Consider the following 22,808-nt stretch of genomic DNA (forward strand, 5'->3'; position numbering starts at 1 on the left):
TATATCCAAGTGAAGTAGTAGAGTGGTCTGTGGTTCTGAACATCTTCATATCATGGTAGAGTCACAGTGTGGCCTTTAGGTTCAGCTTTAGGTTCTTTATTTTTATGTTTGTTTGCTTATGTGGACCATAGGATAATATCTCTGGTTCTGATCTCTGTTTACTCATTTACACAGACACACAGTGGGTGACACTAAAGTGCCATTTTGCCTGCAGTCGTGCGTGAAGCCGCTCAAGTACGCTATTGCAGTGCACGACCACGGCACTGAATATGTGCACCAGTTCATTGGGAAAGAGCCAAGTGGATTACGCTTCAACAAGCTCTTCCTGGATGAGGACGGTAAGAATTATAACCATCAGCTTCAGCATGACTGCTTTCTTCTGCAATCAGGGAACAGTGTTTAAATTTTAAAAATGTAACTCTTAAAACAAGGAACATAAGACATGTTATTTTCCCACAGATAAACCCCATAACCCAATGGTGAATGCTGGTGCAATCGTGTGTACCTCTCTTATTAAGGTAAGCATCTTCCACTTGTTTTTATTTCATTTTTTGACTACTACTCCTAGTCCTAACTGTACTCACATTTGCCTACTTTGAATTAACCTGAACAGACTATTTGATATTGGCCAAATGTTGTTGATAATCATATTGAGAGGTTTTGATTGTAGTTGTATTTTATAGACTGTATATGAATAAGTTATTGTGAGCAATGCTGCCTAGACTAAGACCAATTGAGGATCAGTGTGTATTTTAGGTTCTTCTTGTCTTTTCTGTGTTTTATTACTGTACACCTACTCAAGGCCTCCACTTTCATTGTAAACTACAATGTGTGGAGATCATCCCCTTTTCAGGATCATTATTGTTAGAAGTCTTTGCAATGAATTTTAAGTAAAATTCATTCAGACTTTCTATTCTCCACATTTTTTTACACCTTCTCTTGTGACTTGGGCTGGGCGATATAGCTAAAAAAAAATATATAACCTTATAAATATATTGTATGTCTAAGTTAATTTTTATATACATTTTTTGAATGTTGCAGAAAAAAGTCCCAACAGTGGTCTATATAACAATTGCACAAAAATATGTACTAATTTAGTATATATTTTGTTTATATTTTGTTAGTATATATTTTTTTGTAGTTATTTCAAGAACAAAATAACTAAATATATATATTTATTAGGGCTGTCAAAATTAACGCATTCATTTTACAATTATTTTATTTTCTTCATTTTAACGCATTAAAAATCATTATATGATCACGCTATTTATTTAAGTGCTTGTAAACTATTCAATCTCGATAAGACTGTGCAGTGTTATTTTACATTAATTAATTACTTATTTAATTTCTGTAGCTATATTTCCTACCTGAAATATTACTGTTAGACCTACAAAACAAGCACTGTTTACAAGGTTGCATACTAGGTCAAAAACAATGAAAACGATTTTTTGTGTGTGTGTGTGAAAATTTTAGCAAAGAGAAAGTAAAAATCAACCTTCCCAAATGGGCCAGTAGAAAAAAATCTTGCATTCACTTAAATTTAAAAGTTGTTATATTTTTTTAAAGCCTATTAAATGTTAAAAATGATGGCTCTCAAATATACCCTAATGTTGAATGGCTATAATCCTAACTTTTGCTACTTGAGACACTTTTAAAACATTTTCTTGAAACTTTACATTAAAATCGATATGATATTCACAGTGTTGCTTGATTTTTATATCACCAGGAAAATCATTGCAAATTTATTGTGAATATCGGCTATATCGCCCATCCACAAAATCCACTACAAAATTCATCATATTATATATAGTATATATAGTATTTGCTAAAGGCATATGTAGTGGGTTTATGAAGCCTGACTGGTATTTCTAGTTGTTTGCACCTTTTGGTTGTGTTTGTGTGTTACAGCTGATGTACCTTTGTCTTATATGTGTTTTGGTCCATGTGCAAACACACAAGACAGCTGGGTTAATAGTGGTTTTGTAGTGTAACGTCTAGATTTAAGTGTTCTTATTGCCTTGCGTTGACACTATACAAGAGCTCAACTGTGAGCATTTTGTACACATTATGCAAGTGATAATTTCTAAACAAAATACACTTACAAATGCACATACACGCTTCCAGAAGGCTTTTCTAAGCTGGGTAGACAGGAACTATTGCTTCGACAGGCTTGCATAAGAAAAACTATTCATATTTTTATGCATTTATTAGGGCTGTCAATTTAACGGGTTAATTTAGTGCAGTAAATCAACCAAAAATGAACTGTACACTGTAAATGCTGTAAATGGACAAGTCTACCTCGGACAGATTGACAAAATCAACTGCAAAATGGAAATAAAACAAACAATATATTAACGTCTAAAGGCATCTTTTGTAATGTCTTTAAAATCTTTTGTTTATCTTCATTTGGGGGCTTTTCTCAACAATTATGGGTAATGTGCAATTTTATTCCTTCATTTGTTGCAAACCATGTAATTCTTTTGATTAAAATTTCAATTAACAGCCCTAGAATTTATTTTAACCCAGCACCAATCCACACATCAAAAGGATGCAGCATCACTCTGCGTGATGAATGTTCGGCATCCTGTGAGCTGTGAAATTCAACCTCACATCTCCCATCAAACCTAAACTCAACCATTGTGATTGCTCTTCTCATATTGTTCTCCTGTGAATGATATTGGTGTGACGCAAAATGTCTTTCACCCCTCTGATGTGTTCTGATAGGTCAGTGCTGAATGTAAGTCATGCCTGTTGGGTTCCTTTGCACCTAAGTAACGCATGACATCATTTCCTCCCTTTCCTTCCGAGTCCTTGAGCACCGCCATGAGCGTGTACTAAAAGCGTGTGATATGCTGTTGAAGGCTCTGTGTGCTGTTTTATGTTGTTGCATATTTTGCAGACGTAGGATCTGTGGGATTTTTTGACCACTGCTGCAGGTCAATGACGTTGGTAATTTTTCCTTTCCATTTTTCCTCCCTCCCCATGAACAAGCCTGGATACTAAAATATCAGTAGTGCCATTGTGTTCTTTAATAAGACGGTGACTAGATAAAATAGAGCATCTGTGCAGGACCAAATGATCTTTAGTGTTGGAAGCTACGGCAGCCCACAGAGGCCTTGTGTTATTTTATTCTTTTTTTTTTTTCTTCTTGAGGGCTTGATAAAAAAATAATGATGCATGGCCTTTGTGGGTTTCTGAAGTAAACTAGGGTATACAATACATTCAGCATTTTTTTCACACAGCCTTTTCTCTCTTGTAAGAAATAATGTGCAGCAGGGGTGTAAAAAGTACAAAGAAAGTGTGCTTGCATTAAATTATGGGCACTGTGAATTTTTTAAATGGAGTAAAATTTGAGTAAACAAAATTACAAAAGTTTCCACATTTAATTGTAATTAAATATTAAACAGAATAAAGAAATGCAATAAAAAAACAAAAAAAAAGTAGTAAAGCAGCTCATTTAGTTAAGTTTTCTTTGTTTTCTGACTTTGTAATGCTCAAAGATTTTGTAAGATACCAGTTGTTTTTTTATTATTTCTATTTGTATTATTTTTTTAATAATTTTTTTCTATAAATGTGCTTTCAAACTTGTGTGTGTGTGTGTGTGTGTATATATATATATAATATATATATATATATATATATATTAGTAAAAGGTTTTATACACATAAATTGGATTAAACCTTTTAGCAGACCATTGAAATAAGCAACGGTATAGACTCTAGTTTAAAATTACAATGCTTGTGCAGTGGTCTGGACTCCATTTCTGCATTCATTTGCAAAGAACCGCCCAAGAGGACATCTGACCGACAAGTAAAGCCATCAATCACAGTTTGCTTTGTTCCGCTTCAAGGGTTAGTTCACCAAAAAATGCAAAAATTAAAGTTCTGTCATTAATTACTCACCCTCATGTCGTTCAACACCCGTAAGACCTTCGCTCATCTTCAGAACACAAATTAAGATATTTTTGATAAAATCCTATGGCTCAGTGAGGCCTGCATTGCCAGCAAGAACATTTCCTTTTTCAATGCCCAGAAAGCTACTTAAGACATATTTAAAACAGTTCATGTGACTACAGTGGTTCAACCTTAATGTTATGAAGCGACGGGAATACTTTTTGTGCGCAAAAATAAAAAAAAATTCAACAATATCTAGTGATGGGCGATTTCAAAACACTGCTTCATGAAGCTTCGAAGCTTTATGAATCTTTTGTCTCGAATCAGTGGTTCGGAGCGCCAAAGTCACGTGATTTCAGTAAACGAGGCTTTGTTATGTCATAAGTGTTTCGAAATTTCAGTGGTTCACGTGACTTTGGCAGTTTGATACGCTCTCCGAACCACTGATTCGAAACAAAAGATTTGTAAAGCTTTGAAGCTTTATGTAGTGTTTTGAAATCGTCCATCACTAGATATTGATGAATAAAGTCGCTATTTTTTTTTTTTTTTTTTTTTTTTTTTGGCGCACAAAAAGTATTCTTGTCACTTTATAATATTAAGGTTGAACCACTGTAGTCACATGAACTGTTTTAAATATGTCTTAAGTAGCTTTCTGGGCCTTGAAAAAGGAAATGATCTTGCTGGCAATGCAGGCCTCACTGAGCCATCAGATTTTATCAAAAATATTTTAATTTGTGTTCTGAAGATGAACGAAGGTCCTACGGGTATGGAACGACATGAGGGTGAGTAATAAATGACATAATTTTCATTTTTTGGGTGAACTAACCCTTTCATGTCTAGGGTCATAAAAATGTAAAGCTATAGTCCCTACAATAACAGACCGATATGCATCTAATAAATTATTCATTCTAGAATGTTTTGCATGTTTACTCCAACAATTGCACCCCAAACTTCACATAATTTTGAAAATCCAGTGGTTAGTTGATCCTGAAAAGCACTCATTGTCACAGTTGTAAACAGAACAGCTTTCTTTTTCCATGAGGGGGTTTGGCATCACGGGGCTTCATTTCCAGGCTGTTTCTAGAACGTGATACACACGTGTCCTGGAAAACCTATAGAATTTAAACAAACATGATGACTACTTTGAAACTCTCAAAGTGTTTCTAATTTTGTGTGCCTTATGCATCATACTTTTCAGCCAACGGTCTGTGGGAATGACGTCTGAGGCTGAGACTACATGATCCTTCAGAAATCAATATAATGTGCTGATTTGGGGCTTGTTCTGCTTAATATTTTTGTGGAAACCATGATACATTTTATTTAGAATTTTACAATTTAAAAGTTTTTACTGTCAGTTTTGATCAGTTTAATGCATCCTTTCTGAATAAGGCCCTGTTTACACCTGGTATTAAGATGCATTTTGGTCGATCAGATCACAAGTAGAAGAGGGAGACACATACCCGTTACACCTGGTGTTTTAATCTGTCTCTTTTGTCTACTTTCAACCACTTCTGTCCTGATTTATTTGAGGGGAGGGTCTATGGATGGGTAAATGTATGGGTTTTTTCAGATCTTTTGATCTAATGGACAAAATAGGCTTAACCCAATTTACATATGAACGTGCCCGGAGACGACAGAAAAACAAAGAGAGCATCAGCCCTCGTTTCTGCTCGGTTAGCCACAAGACCGGACGAATGCTGTGAGTGCATGCAAATCAGGAATGATGAGAGAACATTGTGCTTAGTACATTTTTTTGTCTTCAAACCAAACGTGGATCTTCAGCTGACAGTTTAAATCCCATCTGGCTAGCGTGCTTCCCATAATGTTTACACATTAATTCAGTAGGCTGTCTTTTGTGGCTGTTTGGACACATTCGACCACATGAGCGTTTACACTACGAAAGCAATCCGGTCGAATGCATTTTCGACTACCTCTGGAAGTGGTCGAAAGTGGACAAGCTCAAAACGTTTTAGACACCGTTTACACCTGTATTTAGCGTCGTCCACTTGTGATCCGATCGACCAAAACGCATCTTAATTTTTTAGTGTAAACAGGCCTAAAAGTATTACTTTATTACAACAACAACAAAAAACTTACTTAACCAAAACTTTTAAAGGTAGTGCAATGTATTGACAAGGATTAATGTAATTGTAACCCCCCCCCACTTTAGAAATGTAATTGAGTATGACTACAATTTTACCAAAATAATCCATAAATATAGTGATTATGTGCAATTATTTGAGTACTTTACACCCCTGATGTCCAGCAATCTAACAGTCAAACAACCACATTAGTCACTGTTCATTAATGGCAGTAATGTAATCAAGCTCAGTGATTCTTAGCTCTCTGCATTAATTTGATGGGTGCCTCAACCCACACTCAGTTTACCAGGAAGCCTTAGGTTAATAAACACTGATCCACACTCAACACACAATGCACAGATTCTCCTCTCACATCATCTTAAGATGTTACCAACCCTGTTGATTCACATCCACTCTGTTTTTTGACCCACTTCTCTGTTTGGCCTACAGGTCTTCATGTATACGTTTAACTCCAGTCTTTGCTCTGTAGCGGTTCATCATCATTTCCTTTATAGAGCATAACAGTACTTTACTGTAGTACACATGAAATGATTATCATCTTCTTGTTGATTTCTAACAACAGATTACTAACTGATGGTTTTAGCATTGTACTGGTAATATTTAAGGAATGAAATTATCCGTATGAGTTAGTTACTGTTCTGATTTATTTTTTCCCCATTATGCTACTTTAAAAATGTATGTTTATCTATTTTAATGTGATTTATTAGAATAGAAGAATTATAAACACTCAATGAGGACAAAATATTTTTACATGTCTTTTATTTCTTTCCTGTGTTTTTCAGCATGGAGCAGGCAATGCTGAGAAGTTTGATTATGTGAGTCAATTATCAAAGGATTACAATAAATAAATTTTTACAGGAACTATTGTTTTTGGCATTGATTTACCTATTCTGATTTCTCTTTTGCAGGTAATGAACTTCTTGAAGAAGATGGCAGGAAATGAATATGTTGGTTTCAGCAACGCCACGTATGTTGAGCTGTAGATTTGATCATAGATACAGTTAGCAAAGAGTAAAAATAAGTAGTCCTCTTTCAGTTTTTATGTTAAGCATAATTTTAATTTCCATGGTTGGGTTCAATTGAGGCAACTGACTATTTACATATGTCACCTGATCTAGATTCCAGTCGGAGCGTGAGTCAGGAGACAGGAATTTCGCTATTGGCTACTACCTGAAAGAAAAGAAGGTTAGTATCTCAGGGTGCTTTTGAGGTGGTTAAGTGTCTTTATCACCCCTGATTTATTGCACCCAGTAATCTCTCTATTCCTCTCCTTTACATTTTGTTTGCTTGTTTGTATGCAGTAACTTCTTTGTCTATTTAGGGTATGTTAACATGACAACAATGTACTTATAACGGAAAAGTTTTTCCTTTTGCATTTTTTTGCGTACAGGTGACACCATTGTCAAAACGATCCCCATTCACATGGATCTGCGAAAACAACTAAAAACACTGTATTATGCTGCAAGGCCAGTAGTTGACGATGTCACTTTGTAAAGAAACACTATGCACATATAGACTGAACACATAATACGCATGCACATTGACGTCACTGTTTTCACAAATTCGCGTTTTTGTAGGTTACATGGAGACGATAATGTTAACGTTTTCAAAAACATGAACACCTTGAAACCCATTTTCAAAAGTTTTCAGACCCTCAGAACGGCGTTATTGTGTAAATGAATGGCTAAAAGCCATAAAAAGTTTTACGTTTTTAGTTGAAAATGGTGTTGTTTTAACAGCACTTTACTGGAGTGGTTTCGTGGCTTTGATCTGACTTTAACCTTTCTTTCTCTTGTATGCAGTGCTTTCCAGATGGTACAGACATGACTGCTGTTCTGGACTTGTACTTTCAGGTGCGTACAGAGATGATTTTCATTTTCGGATTGCAACATGAGAGTTATGAACTTGTTGCAAAGCATTCTGGGATTGCCTTTGTGTTGACTTTGTAACTGAAAAACACTACTATTCAAAAGTTTGGGTTTGTTATATTTTTTTGTTTTTGAAAGTAGTCTCTTATGCTCGCCAAGGCTGCATAAAAAAAATAAAAAAAAAACAGTGAAACATTAATATTTATGAACTATTATTGTAATATAAAATTACTGTTTTCTATTTTAATATATTTTCAAATGTAACTCCAGTCTTCAGTGTCACATGGTCCTTCAGAAATCATTTTAATATGCTGATTTGGTGCTCACAAAACATTTCTTATCAATGTTGAAAGCAGTTTTGCTGATTAATGTTTTTGTGGAAACTGAAACATAAAAGCATTTATTTGAAATAGAAACTTTTGTAACATTACAAATGTCTTTACTTCACTTTAGATCAATTTAATTTCTCCTTGCTAAATAAAAGTATTCATATTTTATTGAAAATATCTTAGTGACCTCAAACTTTTAAACAGTAGTGTTTTCCCAGATTAATCAAAATAGTATGAAATCACATCAAAATCTAAATCAAATCATAGCAAGAGCTTGTGAATCAGAATCAAAGTGAATCAGCGACTCACTCTCGCTACCCAGACCTGGAATTGAAAGTTCTGACTTAGTTTGCATGGCACAAGCATGGCAGGAGTGCAGTCTGGTGACCCTGTCCCTTGACTCCTGTCATGTGCCTCTGAGATCATGTGGTGTGTGTAATGGGATCAGCCCAGCTGATCACACTCACACACACACACACACACACACACGCGCGCACGCACACACACAAGAGGTCTCATTCATAGGTTGAAGTCTCCAATAAAATCCATTTCAAAAGCTGCCAAATGAAGCATATTGAGAGGCATCCTGGCCTACTAATTTCATATTCATGTGTGTTTATTTGTGTTTGCATCCATATGTGCAGCTGTGCTCCATCGAGGTAACATGTGAGAGTGCTAGCGTCATGGCTGCCACGCTAGCCAACGGCGGCTTCTGTCCAATCACAGGCGAGCGTGTGCTGAGCCCTGAGTCCGTGCGAAACACCCTCAGCCTCATGCACTCCTGCGGCATGTATGACTTCTCTGGACAGTTCGCCTTCCATGTAAGTTTTTGTGCATGCAGATTCACACATGCATAAACACACCAACTCAAAAACAATAGTTCACACAATATGTGTACTAACTCACCTTCTGTTATTTTGGGGTACTATTTCACAACATCATTTGAACCTCTTTTTCTCTCCATTTTACATTTTCCTTGTCATTCTTAACTTCATCTTTAGAGCAGTTGTTCTCAACCTTTTTGATTTACATTGTCCACAACAATATTTAAAGACCCCATGACTTTTCCACTTGTTTGTGATATACTGGATATGGATACAATTTTACTCCCAATTTCTACCTGATAAAATATTTTAGAGCTTGAAATAACTAAAAAATACATGTATATTTATAAAATGTATAAAAATGCCCATGGGGTTATATTTTGTTATGACTTTTCTAGGACTAGAAATTGTACTTTTAGAATTCTTAAAAGGAAAAACAGTTCTTGGGGGGGTGAATTAAAATAAGAAATATCTTGATTTTTAGTTGTTTTAGCATATTTTAATGCTTATTTTATCTTTGTTTTAAATCATTTTAAGTCATCTTGAAGGCCCCTTAGAAGTTTGCTGAGGCCGCTAGTGGGCCCTGGACCCCTGGTTGAGAAACACTGCTTTAGAGTCACATCGCTTGCCCTCATTAAGTCCTTGCTTAAACAAATACAATCACACAAATCACATCTGACTAGCTCTCAGAAATTGAGAACAACAACAAAACAAAAAATATTTTTAATTACAGGATTGCTTTCTCCAAATGCAAAAATGTATTTGTATGCTCTCAAAGTCCACAGAAACATTTTAGAGGATATTTGTGTCAATTTTTCATGTTAATTAAAGTATACTTTTTTTTTTTTTCAAATTCATTTAAACACTTGTATCACAACATCTTCAACTATTGTTCTCGTATTCATTTATATATAATTGTTTTATGTTATTTTAATGTATTTAATTTTTGTTCAGGTGGGTCTGCCGGCCAAGTCTGGTGTGGCTGGAGGTATTTTGCTGGTTGTGCCCAATGTGATGGGCATTATGTGCTGGTCTCCGCCGTTGGACAAACTTGGCAACAGTGTCCGGGGCATCCAGTTCTGCACGGTATGTGAATGTTTTTGTTTGCCAACACACCTATACACAATATAAATACTTTAATTTTTTTCAAAAAGTTCTACCCATGTACTGGAAACTTGAAAAAAAAATATATTTGATGATTACCCAAGATTAGAAAGAACATTAAAGGGTTAGTTCACCCAAAAATGAAAATTTTGTCATTAATTACTCACCCTCATGTCGTTCCAAACCCTTAACACTTTCGTTCATCTTCGGAAAACACAAATGAAGATATTTTTGATGAAATCCAAGAGCTCTCTTACTCCTCCATAGTCAGCAATTTAATTACCACTTTCAAGGGCCAGAAAAGTACTAAAGACAATGTTAAAACAGTTCATGTGACTACAGTGGATCAACCTTAATGTTATGAACCGACGAGAATACTTTTTGTGACAAAGAACAGCGAAAAATTTTTAACTAGATTTGTGCAGTATTTTATTAATATTATATATATATATATATATATATATATATATATATATATATATATATGTGTGTGTAAGCAATAAGGTACGAGAGGCTGTGCTGTATCGTGAATAAGTCACGGCTGAAGGGCGTTGTTAGGCACGACGTGAAGTGGAGTGCTTTTATAAAATGGTTACCACACAATACAAATATTAAAGCCAAAAATATGTATCAATGCAACTTTTCATGAAGTAAACTTTCACTAAAAGCCTTCCTTCCGCCGGAAAAAATAGTCCCTGAACGTGAACAGCAACAGAAGTTACATTATTACGCCATTAGATGGCGACAAAGACTGTCTTTATGAGCGTGTCAGTCAGTAGCGAAGACTTTTATATTGAAAAGACTTAATTGTTGTGAACACTGAGCAAGACACAACTGACAAATGCTTTGACTAGCGCTGTCAGTCACGGGAAAACCCCTTACATGTTAAAAGGACAAGATGATACATCGGACATTTAAACAGATTTTTTTTTTATGAACGTAGGACTGACCTGAAGGAAAATGCTAAATCTGAATGCAGGTAATAAACTCGCTCACTCGATCTCCTTTCTCAAAACACTCCTCTGCATAATACAGTAAGCTTCAATGAACAATATCAATTGAGAACAAACAGTTTACGTTGCTAAGAGTGGTTGCTAAGGATGTTGTGTAGCAGGGCCGTAACCACCATAGACATTGAGGGGGACAAGTCCCCCCCAATAATTAGAAATGGCCAAATCGTCCGTCCCCCCCCAATGTTTGAAAGTCTTGCACTGCTCTGCTGCACTTCATTACAGCACTCTGCATGTTGTTAGGATGACAAAAAGGTTTAAAAGTTACATTTTTCGTCTGGTCTGCCTCAGTGGTCTAAGAACGCTTGTCAATGTCAAAATGATTGAAATGGCCAATCAAATTAAAAAGTAGGCGGGGTTTATGTTCTCTTTTTGCACGTGCACACAGTCTTAACAGCACTGAGCACAGACGTGCGCGTCAATCGATCGCTTAACGCCGTTGCGGAGGTTCTATTTTTCTGGTAAAATCACAAAACAAATGCACATAAACGTGTCCCTGCTCTTGATATACAACCATTGATGGACATCTTTATTTTTAATAAGGAAAAAAAAAAAAACTATGCGAGGGCGGATTAGAACACACAACCTTTGATACAGTTAACAAAAAGTTCTACCACTACACCACTAGGGAATTTGAAAGATTATTACGGATCGATGTATTTATTCACTAAATTGAAGAATCTCGGAACTAACATGTTATTATGAAACTATCACATTAAACATGAGTTCTCAATGTACTATTGAAATTGATTTCTGGACATCGTAATGTTATTTTTTATTTTTTTTTCTACAATTGTTATTGTACATATCTGATATAGCATTGTATTAGCAGCAATTTCGTTCACTGTTTTGTTTCTTTATGCTTTATTAAAAAAAGAACAAAAAAGGGCACTCCCAATGTTCAAGACATGGTTACGGCCTTGTTGTATAGTGAAGCGGTCATAGATAATTATTTATTTATTTATTTTTATACAGCTATATTACCTAGTGTAGTTACATATCTGGCATAAATACAAGAAATAGGACAAGGTTTTAGGTTCCTCATGAGTGCTTCTCTTCATGTAACTTTGAAATGATCAGAATCTGTCAGTGTTATTTTAGGTCTTTCTGAGAACCAGCACTTGTTAGGGTCTGAATATCTGTACAGCCTCTCAGACCCTTGTTAAAGGTCAAGGAGTCTATAATTACTCCCTGAGTGTCCTAAGGAAGCCTGTGGAGTCCATGTGTGGGATTCATTAGTGGGCATAGTCTGACTCAGGACGACCCCAGGAATGGGACCAGAGCTAATTGGTGGAGTTAATTATGGGGTGGGCAGTGGGACTACAATTTTATATCACGGTTTGACACATTTCTAATGTCACACCGTCACACATCCAGTAGTGAATACAGAGCCACAGTGATAATTGAAGGCCTTGTTTCTGTGTTCAAGGACAGTAAAGACTGGCTAGTCAGGACAGGAAATGGCCGTAATATTAGACATTCAGACATTCCTGCCAACTCTTTCTAGCAAATTCAGGGAGTGTTCTGAATATATGAGCCCTTCAAATCATAGTTTATAAGGTGAAGTGCAGTGCATTTCAAGGTCAGCTTCAAGGTTTAACTGCTTGTTTTACACAAACTTCAGCATCTTAAAAGAATATTTCTGGGTTTCTGATAGCATAACAAAATGGTAAATGCCTAAACAACATCACACTTTTAAATCTTGACATGTCGCCTTTTATGAGGTTCTTTTTTTTATTAAATTTTCAAAACACCAACACAAAAATAAACAACAACAAACAAAACATAAACAAGAAACAGATACTGTTGGCGCTAATGTCACAATTAAAGACCTCAGTTGAACCTGAAACCAGGAACCTGAGAAGTTTAATGACATTGTGAAGAAGTTTCATTTCAGCATTATGATGGTACAAAGGGCTCTAATGAAAGCTTGAAATGCACTGCACACTCTCCTGTCACTAGCAGACTACCTGGAGACACTCAACGCAGCCATACATAGTCTGTGTGTGCATTTTGAGCCTTTGACCTCTCAGACTGACTCCTGTGGCTTTCTTTCCTGTTGTAGGATCTGGTGTCCTTGTTCAACTTTCACAACTATGACAACCTGAGGCACTTCGCCAAGAAGCTCGATCCTCGCCGAGAGGGAGGGGACCAGCGGGTGAGTGCCCTCTTCCATTTGCCAGCCAGCCTTGCCCTCGACACATGCCCCATCGAAGTGTTACACCACGTCATGTATGAATGACGGCACATAATAATTTACTCAAGACTCTGAAGATGAGAATACTGCAGAGGAAGCTTATTTCCACTAAACACCTTGTACAGGGCTCACAGTCAGACATGCACAAACACCACGCCCCCTGCAGGAGCGTTTTGACACTACATACCTAGTTAGCTTGCTACATTACAACCGAAAAATTTTAATTGGTTTCGTCGGTTTTTACTGTTCTGTCGTCTCCATGAAAGAGCACAGCGAGAAAAGAGCAGCGGTTGATTCAACAAACTTCTCAGCTGTGCATGAGATTCTAATTTTGCATGTCGATTGCCACCTCTTAATTTGCCATGTTTTATCAGAAGAGATTGTTTTTGTTTGCTTGCTTCAGTCTGCATTCTGAGTTTCATAATCAGCAGGCCCAGATGGAATCTGTAGACTTTTTCCACATTTTTAAAATCTGTGAAATGGATTTAAACGTGGTAAAAGATGTTAAACATAGCTGAGAATACTTCTATCAATAGCTGAAAAAAATAAACCGATTAGTCAAAATATGTAAACCTAATACAGACATGATTTAAATTACAAACCTTGGGCTTGAGAAGATGCCTGTCTCTGCTCCATAATGCAGCCGAGACAGTTTTCCTGAAAAAAGTATTAAAAGTTGCAAAAAAGATTTGTTCTAAAATGTAGTATCTTCGACACAAATTGAAATAAGTGAAAAAGAAATTAAAAATTTATGGTATTTACTTGATGAAGAGTTTTTTTCAGGGGATAATATTTGTTAGGGGTGTAACGGTACACAAACATGATGGTTCGGTACATACCTCGGAATTGAAGTCACGGTTCTGTACGGATTCGGTACAGCAGGAGGAAGAAAACTAAACATAAAATTGGTTCTTTTTTTTATTAAACAGTGGTTTATTGAACAGACTGTCTCTTTAAATAAATTCAGTTATAATTAACTTTTTCTTAAGGATAAAAAAATCTATCTAATGCAGTAAACTATATACAGTACAGGTAGCACTTTCTTGCACATTACTATAATATTAAAGGTTACAATTAACAACAGAGCCCAAAATATTACATTCAGCTTCTATTTATTTTTAGCTATAATAACCAACACTCAAAAAAACATGTAAATTGCACATAAGGCAGATTTTGCATTAACTTCTAAATCTAATTATACAATTATTACATCATTTTTGAAATATAATCCTTTACCCAGTTACTGTTATAGCTTGTTTTCATAACACATTTATTTAAACATATCTTAAATAATTAAGACATTATTAACAGGTAAAGTAAATATAATGAATATATTTACCAATATATATATATTAATGAATATTTATAATGAATATAATATATATTCAGTATAATGAATATATGAGCTAATATAGTGCATATATATTTAGTGAAATGCTCCCCTCTAGAGTTCATTTCTCTAGTTAACTAATATGCTGTGGACACTAAATGACTTGCCTGAGGTAAATGTAATGCTACGTGAGATATTATGCTCAGGCTGTTTTATTGATGTCTTTCCACAGTTGAAACACTGATTGAGAGATTACACAATTGTCTGTTGTTCTTCTTCTGCACTTTTTTCCCTGTTGTGGCAACATTGTTGCATTACCACATGCGCCCCCTTGTAGCTCGGAGTGTGAATCACCTGTGACTTACCGTATTCGTCGTCTAACTGCATGAACCAAACCACGTTGTCCTTATCCATACGTTTGGGACAAATACATGTACCGTTACACCATATATATATATATATATATATATATATATATATATATATAAAATATGATAAATACATTAACACAAATATATATATATATATATATATATATATGTATTTGTGTTTTATAGTCTATATTATTAATTATATTATTCAATCTAAAATGTAATACAAATTTAACTGTTATTATTATTTAATGCGATGTATGTACGTCTGGTTCATCTGAAATCTGCATGCACAGATTCCGTGTGGGCCTGGTCATCAGTTAATAATGATCATGACTTTACTGACTACTGCCACCTGAATGAGGCATGTGCAATGTTCTGTGATAAGACAGACTTGTTTTGACATTTTCCCAGCTGTGTGAATACGAGGGCTCGCTTTGTGCTTGGATATTTGTTTTTGTTGACTTTGAAATCTTTCACACGTCACCATATTGAACAGTGTGTGAGTAACACACTTTCCCTGAAGGCCCCTAAAAAACTAATCTGTTCTCCGTGTTGCTCAACACAGCCACAAACCTTCGGACCCCTGGATTACGAGAGCCTTCAGAAAGAGCTGGCTCTCAAAGACACTGTGTGGACAAAAGTCTCGCCCACTGAGTGCAATGAAGACAGCTCCACTACTGTAGTCTATAGGATGGAGAATGTTGGAGATGGCAACTAAAACAGACCTGAATCACCTCGACAAGCTCTTTGACAATATATTTATGTAAATTAACAGTTATTTATTTTTAAATGAATATCATTCTGGTCACATGTGAATGATTCATCACCAGAGTCACTGTATCTTTCGTTGTGAATATGAATGACTATGATTGAGGATACAGTCTTATGCCTTGGCTTCTGTTTTATCTATCTGTGCTAACGCCTAAAGCAAAGCAGCTTGGTGGACGTTTGGTGCAGTGTGATTTATAGGCTCTGTATTCTCTCATAGACCAGCAAGTGTGTTTTGGTGGAAGTTTAGAATTGGCTGCTGAACAGAGACTACAGGTGGTTGTTTTTCACTACATTTGAATGTTGTGGTCATGCATAATTGACCGCGTCTTACCACACATAGAGTCTGTCAGTGAGGCCTTTAACTTGATGGTGTCACAAGCACATGAATGTTCTCTGAAACTTTTTGCAGAAAGTACTGTACAGTGGCCGGTAAGGGTGATTTGTGTACCCTCATGTCGTTTGGACTGTGGAGCACAAAAGTACATTTTCGAAGTTCAATAATTCAAAATATTAGTTTATATAAAACTAAACTTCTATTAGCGAAGTTTGGTTTGGAAATATGCTGCCCTTATCAGAAAGTTTTTAAGTATTATATATATTTTTGTTATTATATGCTTGTTGCAAGAACAAAAGTAAAGCAATAGTACACCCAAAAATGAAAATTCGGTCATTATTTTCACACCCTCATGTCATTTTGACCATGTATGTTGTTGTCTTTCTGTGGAACACAAAGGTACAATTTGAAGAAATTAAAATTTATGCAGCTTTTTTTTCCCATATTCCATACAAAATACCCATAAAATAACCAAAAAAATCAAGAAAAATTGCCCATCTTACTATATTTTAAAGTCTTCTAAAGCCGTATACTAGCTTTTTCTGAGGGAAAAGAAAAAAATACACAAGTTGTTATTAGGGGTGGGAATCTTTAGGCACATTACGATCCGATCTAATTTTTTTTTTCTTATTAATTTAGTTTACCAACTTGAAAATCTTAAAATATTTATTATTATTTTTTTTTAATCACATATGTAATAAGTACTTTTTTTAAAAAAAATAACAAATTAAAACAATTGTATGTTCATTTTAACTATGTAAAGCTAGCTTCAAAACAAACATAAAAGCAAGTATTAAATAAGAGGAACAAAGAAACATCTTAAAAGCAATAAACTATGAGTGCTTTCAGTATTTAAGAGTACATTTTTAATTTTTAATGGTTCATTTATTCAATTTCTAAAACATATGCAGCGACATTGCACATCTGCGGCTAAAATCTAAGCTCAGAATCGATTCTAAAATTCTCAGAATCGATCCAGAATCGTTGGAGAGAAAATCACGATGCATCTATTTATTTTTTTTTTTCCTCAACCCCTAGTTGTTAATCACTAAAAATCTTTTGAAAATGCCATTTGCTGCATTATCATTGAATAATGTCTAAATTGTCTGCCTGCTTACACAAAACTATTATATGACTTCAAAAGACTAGGCATGAAGGTTCAAAAATGTTCCTAACATGGCACAACATGAAGGTGAAGTTTCCTTTTTGGCTGAACTATTCCTTAATTGCTTCTCTCTTAGGACACAATGTGATCCAAAAGTAAGGTTAAAAAGGACTTGTTGTTCCAAATTAGTTATTAATTTTTAGATCAGTCATGATGCGTTCCTGAATTGCTTGTCTTGATGACTCCGTGTCCTGAGAGCGCTGTTGTAATGTGCAGTGTTTGCATCATAGAGCCCCACTAGTACTGCTCAGCAGCCACATGAAACCTGCTGTCTGGTTGTGTTTACAGTCTTATGTAAGGTCAAATCAATACCGTTACAAACCTTCCACTGTTCCGTCTGCCCTTAGTTCAGTTTCTGTCTGTCTATTCTCGTATAATATAGCTAAAAACATTTATGCACCTTCATAGTTCAGAATGTCAGTTTATATCAAACTAAGCTTTAAATAGCTTCTGAAGTTTTAGTATTGGAAAGATGCTGCCCTTATCAGGAAGTATTTTATATATATATATATATATAATATATATATTTTGTTTTTTATGTGTGTTGCAAGAACATCTTTTAATTTGATTTAATTATATATATATATATATATATATATATATATATATATATATATATATATATATACACACACACACATATGTGTATATATATATTAATGTTTATATTAAAAATTTATTTTATTTTTTCGCATAATTTACTATATGCTTTCACAAGCTTGTGTATATCTGCAGAAACTGTTGTGGGTTTTGTTGCTTTGTTTCACTGTTTTTGTGTGTGTGTGTTTTTGTATTATTATTTTCATGTCACATTCTCTTATGCTGCTTTAGTCATTTGCTTTTAAGGAAAAGTGTTTCTCATGTTCTTACTGACAGCTTAAACAGTCTATATGAGTTTATCACTTGAGGAAGCAGCTCGCTCTGATTACTTGAACTGTCCTGAGTCTAACACAACGGCTGTCAAAATGCTTCATTACAATATTTTCTCATCTGATTTCACTCAGTGTCATAACAGTTCTGTTTATTTTCTCATTTTCTCATTGTGTATATATGTCATTTGTTCTGGTTTTCTTTTTTGTATCATTAATAAATGTATTTAATCTCACCGCATTGTTACCTGAAATCAATTGTTTTCCCTTTTGTTGTTGTTTTATGTTTTAGAAAATCATTTTATTAGTTTGTTTTCTAAAACTGTCTCAAAAAAAAAAAAAAAATCATGCTTCACCACTCCTTATCTCAAAAACATAACCGCAAATATCTCTGTGAAAGATTCCCATGTTCATAGAAAACATGGAATTTGCAAGGAATTTTAAAATCGTGAATATATATATTCACGATTTTAAAATTCCTTGCAAATTCCATGTTTTCTATGAACATGGGAATCTTTCACAGATATATATATATATATATATATATATGTATTTTTATATATATATATATATATATATATATATATATATATATAATATATATTTTTTTTTTTTTTTTTTTTCCCTCAGGCCTGAAAAGTCATGGAAAATAAATTCTTAATTAATTATTTACATTTTTATAAAGTATAATTTATAAATATACAATTATGTATTATTTATATATAATTAAGTATAATTCTAACATTTTATTTTTTATTAAATATAATTATACAATTTTATTACATTTTATACAAAATATTTTATAAGAAGATGATCTTTTTGTGAGCCATTTTTGAAATCTTTATCCAGGAATGGTGCACGACTGGGAAAACTCATGTAAATTCATCACTCTGAAGGTGTGGGAACGGTTTTATTTTATTTATTTATTTATTTGAAGAGCTGCTGTTCAGTGTTGCTCCTCTGCCTTCTGTTGTGCTTCAATGTTGAATTAATGTTTAGTCTGTCTGTGAAATGCAGCTATCGCTCTTGTTTATCAGTTCTCAGCACATCCTGTTCTCATTGGCATGAGGTGATAAAACCTTCCATTGATCCTGTTGATCCAGAAAGAGAAATGAAGCTGTGCAGGGCTTTAAAATGAACAGCGAACACATGAAGCACCCCTGTGTAAACCTGAGGTTCTTGTGCTAAATAGTTAGTGATGCTTCCCACATCTTAGACTTCCTTATTCCTATAGATGGTGAACTATCTCTCTGTGACTATATGAATCTGTATGAATTTATTTATTTGCATTTGTAGTTAACTTTTCCTTGTGATCCATACTTCATTAGAAATGCAGCTAAATGCATTTAATTAATCTGTTGTTATGCTGATGTAATACGGTTTCATTCCAATGCCTGATTTTGAGACAAATATCATAATTGAAGATCATCATCATTTTACTCCTTATGCTTTGGCATGAAACTGTATGTTCATTTTTTATTTAGCCAGCTGTTCTAGGCGAACATAAACACTGACTCATGTTACATGTTCATTTATGTGGGTCACATGCTGATAGCACACTGTAAATTGATACGCTAATGACACACTTCATCTTATCTATATTTCCTTCTCATTTGCTAGCTTGCAGCAGCCTAGCAAGTCCTTCAAAATGACATTAGATGTAACTTATATAACATTCAAAATAACTTCATCTGAAATTAGCATGGACATTTCTGGAGAATGATGATTACACATTATAGCAGACCGGAATAGTGCTTTGTAATTCTATTTAAGACTACACTGACTTTGCATGTAATTAGATTGATAGAGATTATAATTAAACACACACGCAAGGAGACTGACATTTCTCGGATGGTCTTTTGGGCCAAAGACACTGACAACTTCTCCCACTTTATGACTCACTCTATGTCTGTGGGAAGGAAAGCGAGAATACTGAATATTTCAAGATAATAAGTATATTGTATAATTAAAATAAATATAATTTAACTTGCTTATTACTTCAAGTTAATGGTTAAATTAAGTCGTTATTATGTTGTTACTCATTCTGTTGTAGTTATTTTTTTTATTTCATATATTGTATTTAATTTTCATTTGATGTTTATCGTTAGATAATAAGTTTAAAAAATCACACACATCAAGGTTTTAAAAGGCCCCTTCACACCAAGGACGATGACTATAACGATAAAGATACAGTTCTAAAAAATTGTTATAAATAAAAAAATAAATAACCGTCCACACCGTAACTATAATGATAACGGCACAGAGACACGATATTGCTGGAATCACTTTCAGAAAGTTTTTTTTTTCCAGCTGATGGACGATAACAACATGATAGCCAATCAGAATCCATCCTGCTTTAACGAGCTCGAGCATTTAAAGCGACAGACTACAAAACAGCCAGCGCGCGCTAATAAACAGGGTTATCGTTCGTGGGTGTAAATACAGTTATTGTTATCTTTATAGTTATCGTTCTTGGTGTGAACAGGCCTATTAGACTGCTAGCTGTGTCCCAACATTTGGTAACCGGGTTATTAACATTTTCCGAGTTTGAGATCATTGAATTACATCTGAATGTATGATCATTAAGCATTAATGTTTATGTCATCTTTATTTAAAATGTACAGTTTTAGTTTAGTGTTAAATTCAAATGAAAAAGAATTCACAAAGGCTTTGCAAAAAGATGGGCACATGTTTGTAAGTTGTTTGTTATTTCTGTCTTGGTATTTGAGATATGCTGATTAACATGAAGGGTTGCTGATGCCCCCTAGCGGTGCTTTTCTGTCCATCACAAGCACTTGCATCTTTTACAGTCTGTGGTTTGCATGTAAAGTGCATGTTTTTTGTCTATTTGTTTTTTTTGGGGGGTTTTTTTTGCATGGCTTGCTTGTTTTTTATATATAATCTGATGCTGCTTGAAACCAAATTATCCTGCTACTAAATCAAATTAACTCATATAGTTTAGATTGAGGCAAGGGTCTTAAATACAGGGTGTTGCATGGGCTCTGCAAATGATATGATAACGTGTGTTTAACAAAATATACAATATTAAGTTAACTTCCAAAGTTAAAGAAGCAAAAGTTTAGCTCAACCCTCTCATTCAGGCAAGCTTAAAATTGTGTTTTTCCAGACCTGCTAAAGTCATGCAAGTTAGTGAATAAATAAAAGGTTAATTTTATATATATATATATATAAATTTCAGAAAGATCATGTGACACTGAAGACTGGAGTAATGATGCTAAATAATTCTAGTTTTATAATGTAAAAATCACAGTAATTGCAAATGACTGAAAAAGTCACAGAAATTAATTGTTTAGAAGTTGTGGGAAACCTAATTAAAAAGTAACATAAAAATAATAAATATATGCATATTATTATATTCCAGGCTTAAAATGCAGCACTCCGTTTTATACAGTATGTAACGGGGTTCCTGTCCTCTCTCTCTACATGAAAATGGTTAAATCCCCTTGGTGTTTGTGTTTCGGTGCATTTTTTATTTGATGTTTCCTCTCATCACCAGTTCTCTATTCATTTATGTCTACTAGAGCTAAAGGAGACGCTCTGGAGGTGTCTATTTCTGCCCACCATCTGTCCATAATAACTTATTTCTATTCCACAAAGGCTCTTTTCTATCATTCCAGGTGAAATCTGTCATCAACCTCCTCTTTGCTGCCTATACAGGAGATGTGTCTGCTCTGAGAAGGTACTGAGTTCTTTACTTCCTACAAGTTAAATTGTTTTCTATTCTACTTCTGTAACATTTTCATTCTGGTGACTCCAGGTTTGCACTGTCCTCCATGGACATGGAGCAGCGGGACTATGACTCCAGGACGGCGCTGCACGTTGCAGCCGCTGAGGGTACAACACTTTAGTTTGTCACTTATTAAGGGTCAAGGACCAGTGGTATCTGCTAGTTTGGTTTATATTATATCTGTTGGTATCTGATTGTCTAATGGCTGGTAGGATAACACAAAGACGGCTAACAGAAATTGAGGCTGTTGCATTTACATTTTGCAATTGTGCATATCATTGCCACAATGCCTTATGTACCAGGTAAGTTTGATAACAGCGACACATTGTGGTCAAAAGTGGTAAGGTTATAAATGCTGCCCAAACTTACAATGTGTATATATTTTGCAGCTACATTTTGTATTTTCATTTTAATTGTACCACTGTAAATAGTCTTATTCAGGTGACATCTTTATTTCACTGTTCTGTCTTCTTCTAAACTCCAGCCTGTATATATATATATATACATATATATGAGGCTCATTCCTTTTGATTTAGGACATGTTGAAGTTGTGCGTTTTCTGCTAGAGGCCTGCAAGGTGAATCCTGGTCCCAAGGACAGGTGAGAAAACCCTCTCCAACATTCACCCACCAATGCCTGATTCATTTACTTTTGATTTTAGAGTAAATATTCACCTACTGACTTTTATTTAGAAATTAAATGACTGTATTTTAAGTCATTTTACACACGTTGCACATTTACAAAGAATTACATTAAGAAATGTAACAAATAATTGTAATTATTGCATCATAACATCACAATGACATATACAATGATGAATTGTACATAGGTAAAAGAAAGAAAAGCAAAAAAAGTACATGTACATATATACATAAAAGTACACATATATT

The 22,808-nt window shown here is 34.6% G+C and overlaps 1 protein-coding gene across 4 annotated transcripts in view; it reads left to right on the plus strand.

Moving 5' to 3' along the window:
• The window catches only part of glsb (glutaminase b), a 48,303-nt gene that overhangs the window by 22,506 nt on the left and 2,989 nt on the right, over positions 1-22,808 (plus strand). For 2 of the 4 annotated variants that reach the window (XM_051906458.1, XM_051906457.1), the window contains exons 6-17: positions 175-338; positions 460-518; positions 6,778-6,810; positions 6,904-6,962; positions 7,114-7,180; positions 7,798-7,848; positions 8,837-9,013; positions 9,971-10,102; positions 13,196-13,288; positions 21,809-21,870; positions 21,949-22,025; positions 22,455-22,518. In XM_051906458.1, the coding sequence (XP_051762418.1) occupies positions 175-338; positions 460-518; positions 6,778-6,810; positions 6,904-6,962; positions 7,114-7,180; positions 7,798-7,848; positions 8,837-9,013; positions 9,971-10,102; positions 13,196-13,288; positions 21,809-21,870; positions 21,949-22,025; positions 22,455-22,518 (1,038 nt within the window). Of the gene's footprint in view, positions 1-174; positions 339-459; positions 519-2,899; positions 2,950-6,777; positions 6,811-6,903; positions 6,963-7,113; positions 7,181-7,797; positions 7,849-8,836; positions 9,014-9,970; positions 10,103-13,195; positions 13,289-15,596; positions 18,407-21,808; positions 21,871-21,948; positions 22,026-22,454; positions 22,519-22,808 lie in introns of those variants that run through there. The other 2 variants (XM_051906461.1, XM_051906459.1) reach the window with 2 other exon arrangements.

Source organism: Ctenopharyngodon idella, chromosome 9, assembly GCF_019924925.1.
Source record: "Ctenopharyngodon idella isolate HZGC_01 chromosome 9, HZGC01, whole genome shotgun sequence".
Classification (NCBI taxonomy): Eukaryota; Metazoa; Chordata; class Actinopteri; order Cypriniformes; family Xenocyprididae; genus Ctenopharyngodon; species Ctenopharyngodon idella.